Genomic DNA, 13836 nt, shown 5'->3' with positions numbered 1-13836 from the left:
CGTTTCCACATTCGTTCTAAAATTGTCCAACCTTCTAACAAATCTTCCATAACGAATATCAACTCCTAATTCTATTCCCTCGCTATAATTTACCTTTTTCCTTCGAATCGTTTTTATCATTTCATTCCATTATTCGATTTTATTTGCTCTTATCCCATGTTCGGATTTTTATATCGATATTTCTTTTTTCGAAATGCAGAACTTAGAAACCGACGAGCATAACTTTAACTCTAAAACTTATAATCCGTATAATCGTGATATGCGAATAAATAACGTATTCCGATACTAGATAAACTGAAACAGACGTATCTTTGATAGAAATGTCTTATGTTTGAACGTAAAACCGAAAAACAAACGCTATTATAGCTGTGAAATAATTTGAATTACGTTAACTCCTACGTTATGGGAATCATGCCTTTGTTCCTTTCGCCGTTTCTCGGGTGAGTCTTTACGCGACTCTTTCCGTAACGCAGATCTCTTCACGGAATGCCTTGTAAAAGCAACATTTGGCGAAAGAAATCGGACAGCGAAGAATCTCATCGCGTAATATAAAAAGAACTCCAAGAATTCCGTGGAGGATATGATTCGTTTCAGAGTACTGGACTATTTTTAACGGGCACCTTTTAAACGACTGGCTAACTGGTACTTAATGTCAACGCCAGTCGTACAAGATCGTCTGTTTCTTTTTAGATTAAATTTAAAATTATCTCGTGTATCAGCTAAAATGCGAATTTTTAATTTAGACGATAATTGATCATTTTCCATTCGTATTGCGGAGCGGGAATTTTCCAAATTTATTCTATCTATTCTATCAAATTTATTCTATTAAATATTCGCGATTATAACGTGTATGAAATTATGCGATGCCATATATGGACAGCAAACAAAGAAGAAAGGAAAAAAGTGAGAGAAAGAAAATGTGTTTAAATCAGTTTAGGGTATCTGCTGTGGAGAGGGACGTTGACTACTTTGCCCCTACCTTCGACACGGCCAAATTTAGTTGCCGTCGATCCCAGATTCCAGGTTATTAAAAGTAGGCGTGGTTATGTGCTGGAATAACTGACAAAACGAAGGAGGTAACAGGTGTATAGTGTATTTATACGTTGGTGCGCTTATGCACGTCATCGCGCAACTACTTCACCGTCCATCGTCGTTTCAGAAATTTTCTGACTTTCAAATACTTCTACATTGTAAAATCATCGCGATGTTTTTTCAATTTCCGTTTCTCTTTAAAATATATCGTATATCTTTCATTGTATTTGCTTCGCTCTTCTGTCGTTGGTATCGTAGGCTCTTAAGCAGTCCTACCTACACTTTGACACTTGTGTTTTAATCAAGAAACTACCGATACTCGTATTTTAAATATTATCAAATGAGAATAAATATCGAAAACGACATAAATACCAATGGCAATGATAAATGTCATTTATCTATGTATTTATGAAAATGTATAAATGTAGACGTAAAAGATTATTGCATGCTGATTATAAATATTTCTCCGAATGGCGATAATTATTAACTACTCGGAGATAAGAAAGAAACGATATCAGAAATGGAAAAAAGGATCGAGGCTCGATAAATTAATAATTAACTTGGATAAAACGTTGACTTTCATTCGTTTTCATAAATATTAAATAAAATTATTTGGAAAAAATGTTTGGCTTCGTGGTACCGTGATATTTCTTCGTAGTCGTCATTCACATTTCCTACTTCTGAAATTGAAATATTACATCGAATTACTTTCTACTTGTTCATTTTTAATCGGCCAGTCTGCAACAGTCTGTCGAATTCCCACATGACTTTCTTATCTATTTCGAATTTGATTTACCGATATTTTTTTATTATAACATTAATATTAGAAACAAATACGATACAATAATTAGTCCTAAGCACATTAGTTAGCACAATTAGTTAAACGCGATATTACGATTAACTATTAAGCGATATGCACCCTAATTTTTAATCTCATAGCCTGCTATTAAATATAAATTGCAAAATGCAATTGAAATTAAATCAAATCATATTGTATTATGAAACTATATTTATAATATGTTAATCTTGATTTACTCTACGTAAACAAAGAAGCAGAGATTTAGAGCAGAGATTGATTTAAAATAAATATTGTTAATTTACAACTACTTCGATACAATAATTAGAAAGATTTATGAAAAGATATCTCGTAACTCGGACAGAGTTACTCTAGAAAGAGCAATTGAAAGGAGCAAACACATACGCAGCTTGGAATAAAAAAAAATTAATTGAACGATATAAAGCGAAATACAGGTGCATATAAAGCGCATATGGCATTGGTAAAAATAAAAGTATTCTTATATTGCAGGATCTGAATGACAGATTCAAAGAAGAAGAAGATGCCAGGAACAATCTCTTCCAAAATAAGAAGAAACTCGAACAAGAAGTGGCAGGTCTAAAGAAAGACATTGAGGACCTCGAGCTTAACCTACAGAAATCAGAGCAAGATAAGGCGACGAAGGACCACCAGATCCGTAATTTGAACGACGAGATCGCTCATCAAGACGAACTGATCAATAAATTGAACAAAGAGAAAAAGAATCAAGGTGAAGTTAATCAGAAAACTGCCGAAGAGCTTCAAGCTGCCGAAGATAAAGTCAATCACTTGAACAAAGTCAAAGTCAAACTCGAGCACACTCTTGACGAACTCGAAGATTCCCTCGAACGTGAAAAGAAATCACGGTTAGTACAATGTACTAAACTGTACCAATATGAATACTATATGTATACATATATGTATGTGTATATAACATACTATATGTATGTATATAGTAATCATAATATTTGCAACTCACGCAGCCTCGTATGCTATCTAAATACATATATATATATAAATATTTATAAATGTTTAATATTACAGAGCCGACGTAGAGAAAGCTAAACGAAAGGTGGAAGGCGACTTGAAACTTACACAGGAAGCTGTTGCTGACCTCGAGAGAAATAAGAAGGAACTCGAACAAACCATTCAACGTAAGGACAAGGAATTATCGTCTTTGACCGCTAAACTTGAAGACGAACAGTCGTTAGTAGGCAAATTACAGAAACAAATTAAGGAATTACAAGCCCGTATCGAAGAACTGGAAGAAGAGGTTAGCCTGAAAAAAACATATATGTTGCCAATCTTGCCGATAAAATTACTTTACTTGCTTATAAATTGTCGATGCGATAAATTTGTCTGCACCTCCCGTACAGATCGAAGCTGAGCGTGGTTCTCGCGTGAAAGCTGAGAAACAGCGCAGTGACTTGGCACGAGAACTCGAGGAACTTGGTGAACGTCTCGAGGAAGCTGGCGGTGCCACCTCTGCCCAAATTGAACTCAACAAGAAGAGAGAAGCCGAACTTAGCAAGCTGCGCAGAGACCTCGAGGAAGCCAACATTCAACACGAAGCCACTCTTGCGAGTTTACGCAAAAAGCACAACGATGCCGTTGCCGAAATGGGAGAACAAATTGATACGCTTAACAAACTCAAGGCCAGGTAAGATAGTAATATCAATTTAATCGATAGAATCGTTTCGAAAAGAAATCTTAGCGATTCTGAAAATTTTTCAAAGATAAAGAAATTTGAAAAGGTAAAATGATTCATATCGAGAATCGGGGATATAATGAAATGTTTTCGATAGAGCTGAAAAGGGTCGTCATGATATCCATGCCGAGCTGAACAATTCCCGTGCCGCGACGGATCAGGTTTCAAGGGAAAAGGTACACGTTTAAGAAACGAAGAGAATGTCCATATGATTTGTCCACGTTTGTTTTCAGAATTACATTTCTCACCGTTACCACTGTCACGTTATTGGATATTTTTAATCCATGTTCAAACTTACCACACTATATCGAAATTATCGTCTAGTCGTCCCCGAATGAGTTTGAAGAAAAATGTTTCACTATTTGTTTATTGCTCCGGTGGTTGCGTTCTCCTTTAACCCTATATTTGATTTTTAGAATGTTGTCGCTAATGGAGTATCTTCCGAACCGTATACGTTTTGTAATGTTACGATTACACCGTTCGTCGTACTGACTCCAATTTTTCCTGGTCGTGTCCTAAATACTAATTACCAATTTCGCGTGTCTGTTTTCATGAAAATTAGAGTTGAAAAGGACAAGGTTCAATACTTCAGCGAATTAAACGACATGCGCGCGTCGGTAGATCAACTAAGCAACGAGAAGGTAAGAATCGTTCGTCGAGAAATGTCTGGGATCCAGCAGCAAACTAACGCAACTAACAGCTTTGTTAGGCAGCTCGAAACAGTTCGAGAAACGGAAACGGCGAACGTGCGACGTTTGCGATTACCATGATGAACGTGTTTATCTGTACCTTACGTCGTCGTGGTCGAAAGTATGTCCAGCTTGCAAAGCTTGTTCCTCGTGTGTACCTCCTTCTTCCAAGCTTCTTTTCTTCACTTTTGGACAATTGTTTAATTTATCGCTACATATTACACATTGTTCTCTTGTATATGTATACATGTACCGCGTATTAGAAAATTATTCACACGCCAAACGGTCGACTCGATGAAAAGTATATGGATAATTTTGTGACACGGAATCAGAAAACGACATAATTGATAACTGTTAGACCGTATTTTTTTTTGCTAATATAAAATAAAACTAAAAATTTTTCGATAGATTCTCGATCGTGCGAATAACTCTGTGACTCTTGCGATATTCGCATCGATCGGCTAGTCGAATTAGCGTAAATTGTTCCAAAAGTGAATTCACTTGAAAATAATAAAACAATTTGTCTGATACATCTATCGAAATCGGTGACAGGCTGCCCAAGAAAAGATCGTGAAACAATTGCAACACCAATTAAACGAAACCCAAGGAAAACTGGAGGAAGTGAACCGTACTCTGAATGACTTCGATGCTGCGAAGAAGAAACTGTCGATCGAAAACAGTGATCTGCTACGACAATTAGAGGAAGCCGAATCGCAAGTTAGTCAGCTTTCGAAGATCAAGATTTCGCTGACAACGCAGCTCGAAGACACGAAACGATTGGCTGATGAAGAATCGAGAGAACGCGCTACTCTCCTTGGCAAATTCCGTAACTTGGAACACGATTTGGATAACATTCGTGAACAAGTGGAAGAGGAAGCCGAAGGTAAAGCGGATCTTCAGAGGCAACTTAGCAAGGCAAACGCGGAGGCACAATTATGGCGCACGAAATACGAATCTGAGGGCGTTGCGAGAGCGGAAGAACTCGAGGAAGCTAAGAGGAAGCTGCAGGCACGGTTGGCCGAAGCGGAGGAAACCATCGAATCCCTCAACCAAAAGGTTATCGCTCTCGAGAAGACGAAACAGAGATTGTCGACGGAGGTAGAGGACTTACAGATCGAAGTGGATCGCGCGACCGCGATCGCCAACGCCGCCGAAAAGAAACAGAAGGCCTTCGATAAGATTATCGGCGAATGGAAACTCAAAGTGGACGATCTCGCCGCCGAACTCGATGCCAGTCAGAAGGAATGCCGCAATTACAGCACGGAATTGTTCAGGCTCAGAGGTACTCATCTACTTTTTTCCATTTTCAAATTGCTTAAGAATTCTTGTGTAGAGGTTTATGTGTAGAGAGCGGTCGGTCGGTGAGGTTTAATGGACGAGATTGCTCGTTGTTGAAACCGTCGAATATATTTAAAATGATAAATAAGTTAACAGGCTATATTCGCTAAGTCGCTCGTACAGTTTATAAATCACGAAAGAAGATTGTTGATTGATATTTGATAGGTGCTCGCTAGATACGCGTCGATAACTCGCGTCGATAACTCGCATTGATAACTCGCATCGATAACTCGCGCCGATAACTCGCGTCGATAACTCGCGTCGATAACTCGCGTCGATAACTCGCGTCGATAACTCGCGTCGATAACTCGCGTCGATAACTCGCGTTGATAACTCGCGTCGATAACTCGCATCGATAACTCGTCGACACTGACTGGCACGCGATCACGTCTGTTTATTTATACTGGTCAGAGGAGAATCGGAAAATTCAACCTCAATTTTCAATGCAATTTGACGGTTGCATGTAGTGGCGACATTGTTTTGCCCGGAGTTTATTTGTCGTTATGTTTTAACAACATAAGTCGCTCTCGATTCGTGTCGTCCTTTGACTCATGCTTACTTGCTTACACATCTTTTCTATAATATCAATATATCCGTATAGGTGCGTACGAAGAAGGTCAGGAACAGTTGGAAGCAGTGCGTCGCGAGAACAAGAATCTAGCCGACGAAGTAAAAGACCTCTTGGATCAAATTGGCGAAGGTGGACGCAATATTCACGAGATCGAAAAAGCCAGGAAGCGCCTGGAGGCTGAAAAGGATGAACTTCAAGCTGCTCTGGAAGAAGCAGAGGCCGCTTTGGAACAAGAAGAGAACAAAGTATTGCGCAGTCAACTTGAACTGAGTCAAGTCAGACAAGAAATCGACCGACGTATCCAGGAGAAGGAAGAGGAATTCGAAAATACCAGAAAGAACCACCAACGTGCTCTCGATTCTATGCAGGCATCGCTCGAAGCTGAAGCTAAGGTTCGTAAAAAGTCGGATAAATCTCTTTGAAACGATTATTAGATCATTTATAAAAACGGTAGGAGTAAAATCTCATAATATGTCGTGAAGATTCCTCGAGGCAAACATGATACATATTTGACGAAACTTTTCAGGGCAAGGCCGAGGCTTTGCGCATGAAGAAAAAACTGGAAGCAGATATAAACGAATTGGAGATCGCCCTGGATCATGCGAACAAAGCGAATGCCGAAGCTCAAAAGAACATCAAGAGATACCAACAGCAGCTGAAGGATGTTCAGACCGCGCTCGAGGAAGAACAACGAGCTCGCGACGAAGCGAGAGAACTTCTTGGAATTTCGGAACGCCGGGCGAACGCGCTTCAGAACGAACTCGAAGAAAGCCGTACTCTTCTCGAACAAGCGGACCGCGGACGTCGCCAGGCTGAACAAGAATTGGCCGACTGCCACGAGCAACTCAACGAACTAGGTGCTCAGAACGCTTCCATCTCTGCTGCCAAGAGAAAGCTCGAGGCTGAGCTGCAAACCCTTCACGTGAGCATTCTTATCCTTCTATTCGATTCTAATTTTTCACATTTACATTTATTTTATAAAAGCTCCGACGAAACATTCGAAAAAGACGACAAATCCGAATGAGACTCGTATTTATTTTGTTTTCAGTCTGACTTGGACGAATTGTTGAACGAAGCAAAGAACTCTGAGGAGAAAGCAAAGAAAGCCATGGTTGATGCCGCTAGATTAGCCGATGAACTTCGAGCCGAACAAGATCATGCTCAAACGCAAGAGAAGCTTCGCAAAGCACTCGAAACTCAGATCAAGGAACTCCAGGTGCGTCTCGACGAAGCTGAAGCGAATGCCCTGAAAGGTGGTAAGAAGGCAATTCAAAAACTCGAACAACGTGTTCGTGAATTGGAGAACGAACTCGATGGAGAACAGAGGAGACACGCTGACGCTCAGAAGAATCTTCGCAAGTCCGAACGTCGCATCAAGGAACTCAGCTTCCAGGTACGAGTTCGTACGATATATACATATCGTATAAAATATAATGTATAATAATAATAATTGCGTTATCGAGATTTTCAGCGATAGCTTATTCTAAATCTATAAATGTTTAGGCTGATGAGGACCGCAAGAACCATGAGCGCATGCAAGACCTTGTCGATAAGCTTCAACAGAAGATCAAGACCTACAAGAGGCAGATCGAGGAAGCTGAAGAAATCGCTGCTTTGAATCTCGCGAAATTCCGCAAAGCGCAACAAGAGCTCGAGGAGGCAGAGGAAAGGGCGGACCTGGCTGAACAGGCAATTACCAAGTTCCGTACTAAAGGACGCGGAGGAAGTGCTGCGCGCGGACTGAGCCCAGCGGTAAGCAAATATTCAATTACTACCGTTTCTTTTATTCTCTTCGTTCAATTTCCTACATTTTCTTTTCGTATCGTATTTAAAAATGATACTTTTCTTCCTTTTTTTTTCTTTTTACATTTTTTGATTTGACGATTAATTTCTTTTGTAATAATATAAGGTTTAATATAACTTGATTATATAATATTGGAAGAAATATTCGATTAAAAATTTTCCGAGAAATTCCATGATACGTGTGCTATGAAAAATGGAGATTTACGTTATCAGCGACGTAGATGAAGAAAAGAGAAATTTTCGTAGAATAGCAGTAGGATCTCTCTTCCGTAGCTCGTGTAGCAATCTCTTATTAAAATGTATCGAGCTACGTGTATATTCCGCAGCATATGTGAAAATCTCGATTTTATAAAAATCAATACGGCATAGTAAATGGCACAGGATTTCCAAGTTGGCGATCGAGAACGAAATTTCCTATAAAACGAGAAGAAAAAGTCGTAGAAAGAAAAGAGAATAACTATTGCGTACAAAGAAAAGTAGAGATTGCGGCAATTATCTCTAATTGTAAATCTGTATGTCCCTGTATAGCCCCAACAGAAGGCCCGTAAGGCGCCCTCCGCAATGGAGTAAAGAGTACCGCGCCGGTCCATGTAAGTTTGTGCACGTGTCATAAGCACGTGTGTGTGTCGACACATGGAAAAGCACAATAATCGCAAGAAAGCAATTATACATAGACAGAACTGTTCCGAATCCCCAATCCGCCGATCGTCAATGTCTTATTTTCTTGAACCTGTGTGAAAAGCTGATAACACTTGACGGGGGCATACCTTACGAGTATGAAGCTTGCTCCTAGTCATTGATTAACGTTGTGTATTACCTATCCCAAACAAATTCATGATAGTTCACGAACGGATCACTGTACCGATCCCTCTGTTATAATATAGAATATAGACGAATCGTTGCTTGGTTAGTGACTGGTTAATTACATGTGAATAGATTTGTTTACGTATATTTTTCGTTAGACATTAGACGGATGAAAGACGCGACGCGATGTAAAGACATAACTCCATCGATCGTTTTTCGTTGTTAATTCCGATTTTCGATATAATTATTGTTAGATACTTAGATTAGTTCTTGCAATTAGTCGATGTATCATCCACTTTATGATTCTTTTCACGAAACTAAGCAGACAAAATCATTCCAACTGTCTAAGAGAGGTATTACGACCCTCGATTCATATCCCATTGTTGTCTTTCAATTGCCAATACCAATGATGTGCGATAAACACGCAGAATGAATGAGAAGGACACAAAGAACGTGTCTAAATATCTATCTCCAAAAAATGTTTTCTTTTTTTGAATGCATACAGCGATACTAGATCCTGGTGAAGGATGGGATTAGGGATGTAATTAAAGACATATGGTATACATTTATAAACTGGCATTGCGATATCGTAGCGTTAGAAACGATATAATATCAAATTAACAAGAAACAAATTATTCTCTACCTTTGAATAAAAGACAGAAATCGTGAGTCTGCAATTCGGAAAATTTCATATCGTTTAAAACGTATTCGGTTTTATTACTGCTATACCAAAGATACGCCAAATAAAAATAAAAACTTCGAACTTGATCCCATCGCTAAAAGCCGGAAAACACTTTCCCGGAAACAACTTGTGTTGTTCGAAAGCATCTCGACAAGAAACGTATCGCGTGAGAATTTTGTTGTTATTCGCGAGAACAGATATAAACATGCTTTCGAACAAATTCGCTGATCTATGATTAACAGCGATCACGGAAGTACCGAATGAAAATAATAATACTTTTTTTTGGAATTTTTCAGCCACACCGACCTGCGTTCAAACCCCAATTGGATGGTTCCGCATTCCCGCCACGCTTCGACCTGCAGCCCGATGGTGAACTGTAAAAATCTATACGACAACGATATACTTGTTACAAACACGATCGTAACAGCTTAACGTATGAATTGATCGCAACCGGCGAACTTTCATCGTGTCATCTCACTCAAATAACTCATCCCATCGTCTTCATACCTACGCACATACACCTTCATACAAAAAGTAAAGAAAGTATCCTCAGATCTTTACTACTTTCGTGTTGACACGAGAATGTCCGTGCTTGGTCTCATCTTGCCAGCTTCGAGATAAAAATAGAAAAGGGAAGATTACAAAAGATTGGAAATTTTTCTTTCGACATTCTAGTTCTAATTCTAGTATATTTGATTGTTAATTGGCAGAAGAAATCGGCAATACAATAGACGTGGAGGAGAGATTAACCTTCACCACTCGCGCTGACGGTCGAGGAAAGAGAGAGTGAAAGAGTGAAAGTGGTAGAGTAAGAGAGAAAACGAGAGAAAGGAAAGGTGCGAGCGAGCGGTTGAAATGAAAAACGAGAGCCAGCTCGAAATTTTAAACGTTGTATTATGAACACGTGGCAGAAAAGAAAAGTATGTGCAATACTGGCATACGCGCGTATCAAGCGGACGAATCGATAAATAGATACGATATACACATTACAGAAACGGAACGATAAAAAAAAGAACAAGATTACATGTTATAAAAAAATAAACAATGAATAAAAATATAACGCTAGTCACGGATTTGAACGTCAGCGCGCATTATTATATACGTCATCGAAATGATAACCCTATCCTATAAAGTTAATTGTAATTTATAAAGAGAGCCGAAGTATGTATTTATTAAAATAAATAAGCAATAAATAAAATTAAGAACCAATCGCAATATTTATCATTTCATATACTCTAGCCTTCTAATCGTTTATAATTTTTAGAATTTTTAGAATCTTTTAATCATCGCCTCATAATTCGTTTCTTGCCATATCGTCTCCGTTGCAGTAAATACTAACAACTTTCTTTTATTTTATACCGTTGATTTTCATTCGCTTTCAGGTACATATGTACCTAACTGTAATTTTTCATTCATTTCCTTTACATTCGTCATAAAAGTCCACATACACTCCTTATATGCGTATAAAATATCATAGTAAAAACATTAGCTCTACGAATCCTTTTGGCACATTAAGACACACGTTGTCAGAATGTAACAAAACTTATTCACTTTCACCCTTAGTAGGAGGAAAGAAGTAAAAGTGTATAAAATACAATGTGTTACAAAAATTGCATGCACCTGTTATACCTATATGAAATCATAAAAATAACGTGCTTAATAATTATAATAATATTTTCTGGGGCGCCTACGTGAACATCAATAATTCTTTGACGTCGAAAAAATGTAAGGTTCTGTCATTTCTGATGCAACTCTATCCCAAGATTTTTGTTAGTCAGATGTTTTGAGTTTTTAATTCCTTTTAGGAAAACATTAATGACAATTGCATCGCTATGTAGGTATAAATGATATTGTGACAAAGTGCATTTTCAATTTCTTTGGTTAGCCAGATGTTTGTAGACCTTCGCGACTAATCGTATATGTAAGATTTAAAATGTAGAAAGCTTCGTCATGTTATATTTGAGAGGATGAAAAGGTAGGAGTTACAAAACAGTTTCAACGTTAAAATTATTTAAAATTACGAGAACAACATAGCGCAAGACGACTCGAATCAAACTCAACTTCTTTATGCATTGCTTGTGTTCTATCAAAAATGTATTTCCAAAATCACGTATTTGTTATACGAATTCACTGATTGCTAATAATATACGTGATTAGTGCTTATTTCTTAAGTTAAGTGGACGCTGACCCTCTCAAGAAACAAATTATTTTTAATCGTCGCTTTAATCATAGCCTATCCGTTATTCTATCTAATATTCTTTTTCCGTTCTTTACGTAGGATTTGTTTAAATTGTCCCTTTACAAGCTCCCATTGGGTAAACTTCTTAGTACTAACTCCAAATTCCTTGCAAGTTTGTTGAAAAGCTTCTTCACAAAGTGGCAAGTAACAGTGATCCACTGTTGGCAGAAGATGATGAAGACCGTGTAATCCGAAGTTAGTCAACACCAGAAAGTCAGAGTCATCGATCACTGTTCGCTCTCTTACGGCATCCAATTCTAGCAAACCCCAGTCGAAATCGTTTCTAGAAAATATTATTCGTCTCTATTATTAACTGTTTCAATTGAGAATATTTTTTTTATACGTTCACATTTCTTTCGATTAGAAACTATAATTTTGAATGAACCTATTAACGATAAATATGCACACATATACATACATATAAATAGAATTATTGTGTTGATAAATTTTCAAGATCTATAAGTTGCATTGAATTGATATATACCTCCTATCTTTCTTTAAAAATCTCTAAGAATTTAATCTTGACGAGTAATTTCAAATACAACTTGCGCAACTTATATGTAGTACGATTAAAATATAAAATATATAAGAATATATGAATATAAGAATATATGAATATAAGAATGTATATAGCACGTATTACCGATACGTATACAAACGAACCTGTATATGTCGCCATCATGAAAGATATCGGGATGATGATGAGCTGCATTGAAACCGATCATAAAAAATATAAAACTGCCTGTTAATATAATTAATAACCAAAGTTTCACAGCCACAAAAATACTTGGCGCGAGAAAGGACATCGATATGGGCAAAAAGAGAGGTACAGCATCTCGAAATTCGAATTTTCTATATTCGAAGAACACAGAGTAATATCTGAAACGAATACGTATTTATTAATTTTGACTTTTCGCATTTAACGTAACAATATTTCATTTATAACACCATAATCCGACCACTTGAAAAAAAAAACAAAAATACAAGGTGAATTGGTGCAGATGGCAAAGACGGAAGATGTAATGGGAAGGTGATGAAGGGTTTACCAGAAGTTAAGAGTTGATGGAGAGTGTAGTAAGATGACAAGAGAGGGGAAAGGAAGAAGCGAGAAAGGACATTTTTAAAAAGATCTCGCGGAACAATAAGCAATGCAAAGAAAGACGGGAGAAGAAAGAAGAGGGAAGTATAGTGTTTTGGGATATATCAGGTTTATTAGGAAAGAAAAGGATTTCTGCGAGTATATAGAAAGGCAAAACGACGTAGATTTAATAGGAACGTGGATAGATGATAAATAATGATAATAAATAGGAGAAGATCACATACGGACTACCTAAAGGCTTTATATGGCATTACCAGTTTACGAAAAGGAGAAGGAAAGACGGTGTACCAAAGAGGGAGTATGTCCGAGTTGGAAAGAAAGGTGCAAAAAATCATACAGCAGAAGGAGAGAGCATTGGTGTGTTGATGGAGATATCTAATTGCAAAATTTAGATGTGGGAACGAGCTGAAGGTAATAAGAAAGTTCATGGAGGAGGATAATAAGAAGGAAATGAAGGAATAAAAAAAGGAGTGAGAAAGATAACCAAAGAAGAGATTTTTGCTGTTGATAATAATTAAATTGGGTACTGATTGTAGAAGTAACGGAAGGTCATCTTCAAACCGCTAGCAATTACTAGCAAAAGAGTTTCGAATAATAAATACTATATGATATATTGCATCTATTTATGAAATATTTAGCCACGGAATAAACAATTTAATATTAAGAAATATTATCTGTGCGTAATATGCATCGTTGGATTTTGATAAATCTTTAACCCTGATATAAAGAAATAATAACGAACCTTTTGATTGCTTGTGTGTAAAGAGCTAAAGCCCAAATGATAGGACTTATCAGTTGACTAATGATACCTTTCAGTAATGATTTTTTAGGATCTGGTAACCAAAACAGATAAGGCTCAATCGAGTATATTTCAAAGTCCCAAAGGGTATTAGGGTACATGTGGTGACTCATTGCATGTGTTATTCGCCAATCCTTCGACGACATTGTGCTTAAATCAAAGTAGTACATTCGAAAACTATTCCTCATATGAAAATAATTATGACCAATAACCGTGGTCCACCCGAGAGAAATTCCTGAAATCATAAGTATGTATTTC

At 37.5% G+C, this 13836-nt stretch overlaps 2 protein-coding genes across 37 annotated transcripts in view; one reads left to right on the top strand and one right to left on the bottom strand.

Annotated features, from left to right (window-relative positions):
* The window catches only part of LOC117237014 (myosin heavy chain, muscle), a 40968-nt gene extending 30472 nt beyond the window's left edge, over positions 1–10496 (top strand). For 23 of the 36 annotated variants that reach the window (XM_033500531.1, XM_033500562.1, XM_033500558.1 and 20 more), the window contains exons 17-26: positions 2339–2712; positions 2891–3119; positions 3223–3506; positions 4117–4195; positions 4796–5525; positions 6183–6544; positions 6679–7074; positions 7201–7545; positions 7656–7904; positions 9738–10496. In XM_033500531.1, coding sequence (XP_033356422.1) covers positions 2339–2712; positions 2891–3119; positions 3223–3506; positions 4117–4195; positions 4796–5525; positions 6183–6544; positions 6679–7074; positions 7201–7545; positions 7656–7904; positions 9738–9821 — 3132 coding nt within the window. In that variant the 3' untranslated portion in view covers positions 9822–10496. Of the gene's footprint in view, positions 1–2338; positions 2713–2890; positions 3120–3222; positions 3507–3651; positions 3731–4116; positions 4196–4795; positions 5526–6182; positions 6545–6678; positions 7075–7200; positions 7546–7655; positions 7905–8483; positions 8546–9737 lie in introns of all 36 variants that reach the window. The other 13 variants (XM_033500569.1, XM_033500565.1, XM_033500547.1 and 10 more) reach the window with 2 other exon arrangements.
* LOC117237017 (cytochrome b5-related protein-like) lies at positions 10316–13832 on the bottom strand (the record flags this gene model as incomplete). The annotated part of the gene is made up of 3 exons (XM_033500570.1): positions 10316–11963; positions 12344–12559; positions 13522–13832. Coding segments are annotated over 3 exons (804 nt in total), but the record flags the coding sequence as incomplete, so codon positions are not given.
* Positions 13833–13836: the final 4 nt, after the last annotated feature.

The sequence above is a fragment of the Bombus vosnesenskii genome, unplaced genomic scaffold (assembly GCF_011952255.1).
Source record: "Bombus vosnesenskii isolate JDL3184/JDL3185 unplaced genomic scaffold, Bvos_JDL3184-5_v1.1 scf7180000013353, whole genome shotgun sequence".
In the NCBI taxonomy this organism is placed as follows: Eukaryota; Metazoa; Arthropoda; class Insecta; order Hymenoptera; family Apidae; genus Bombus; species Bombus vosnesenskii.
Note: the sequence above shows the minus strand (reverse complement) of the source record. Positions and strands in the feature narration are given on the sequence as shown.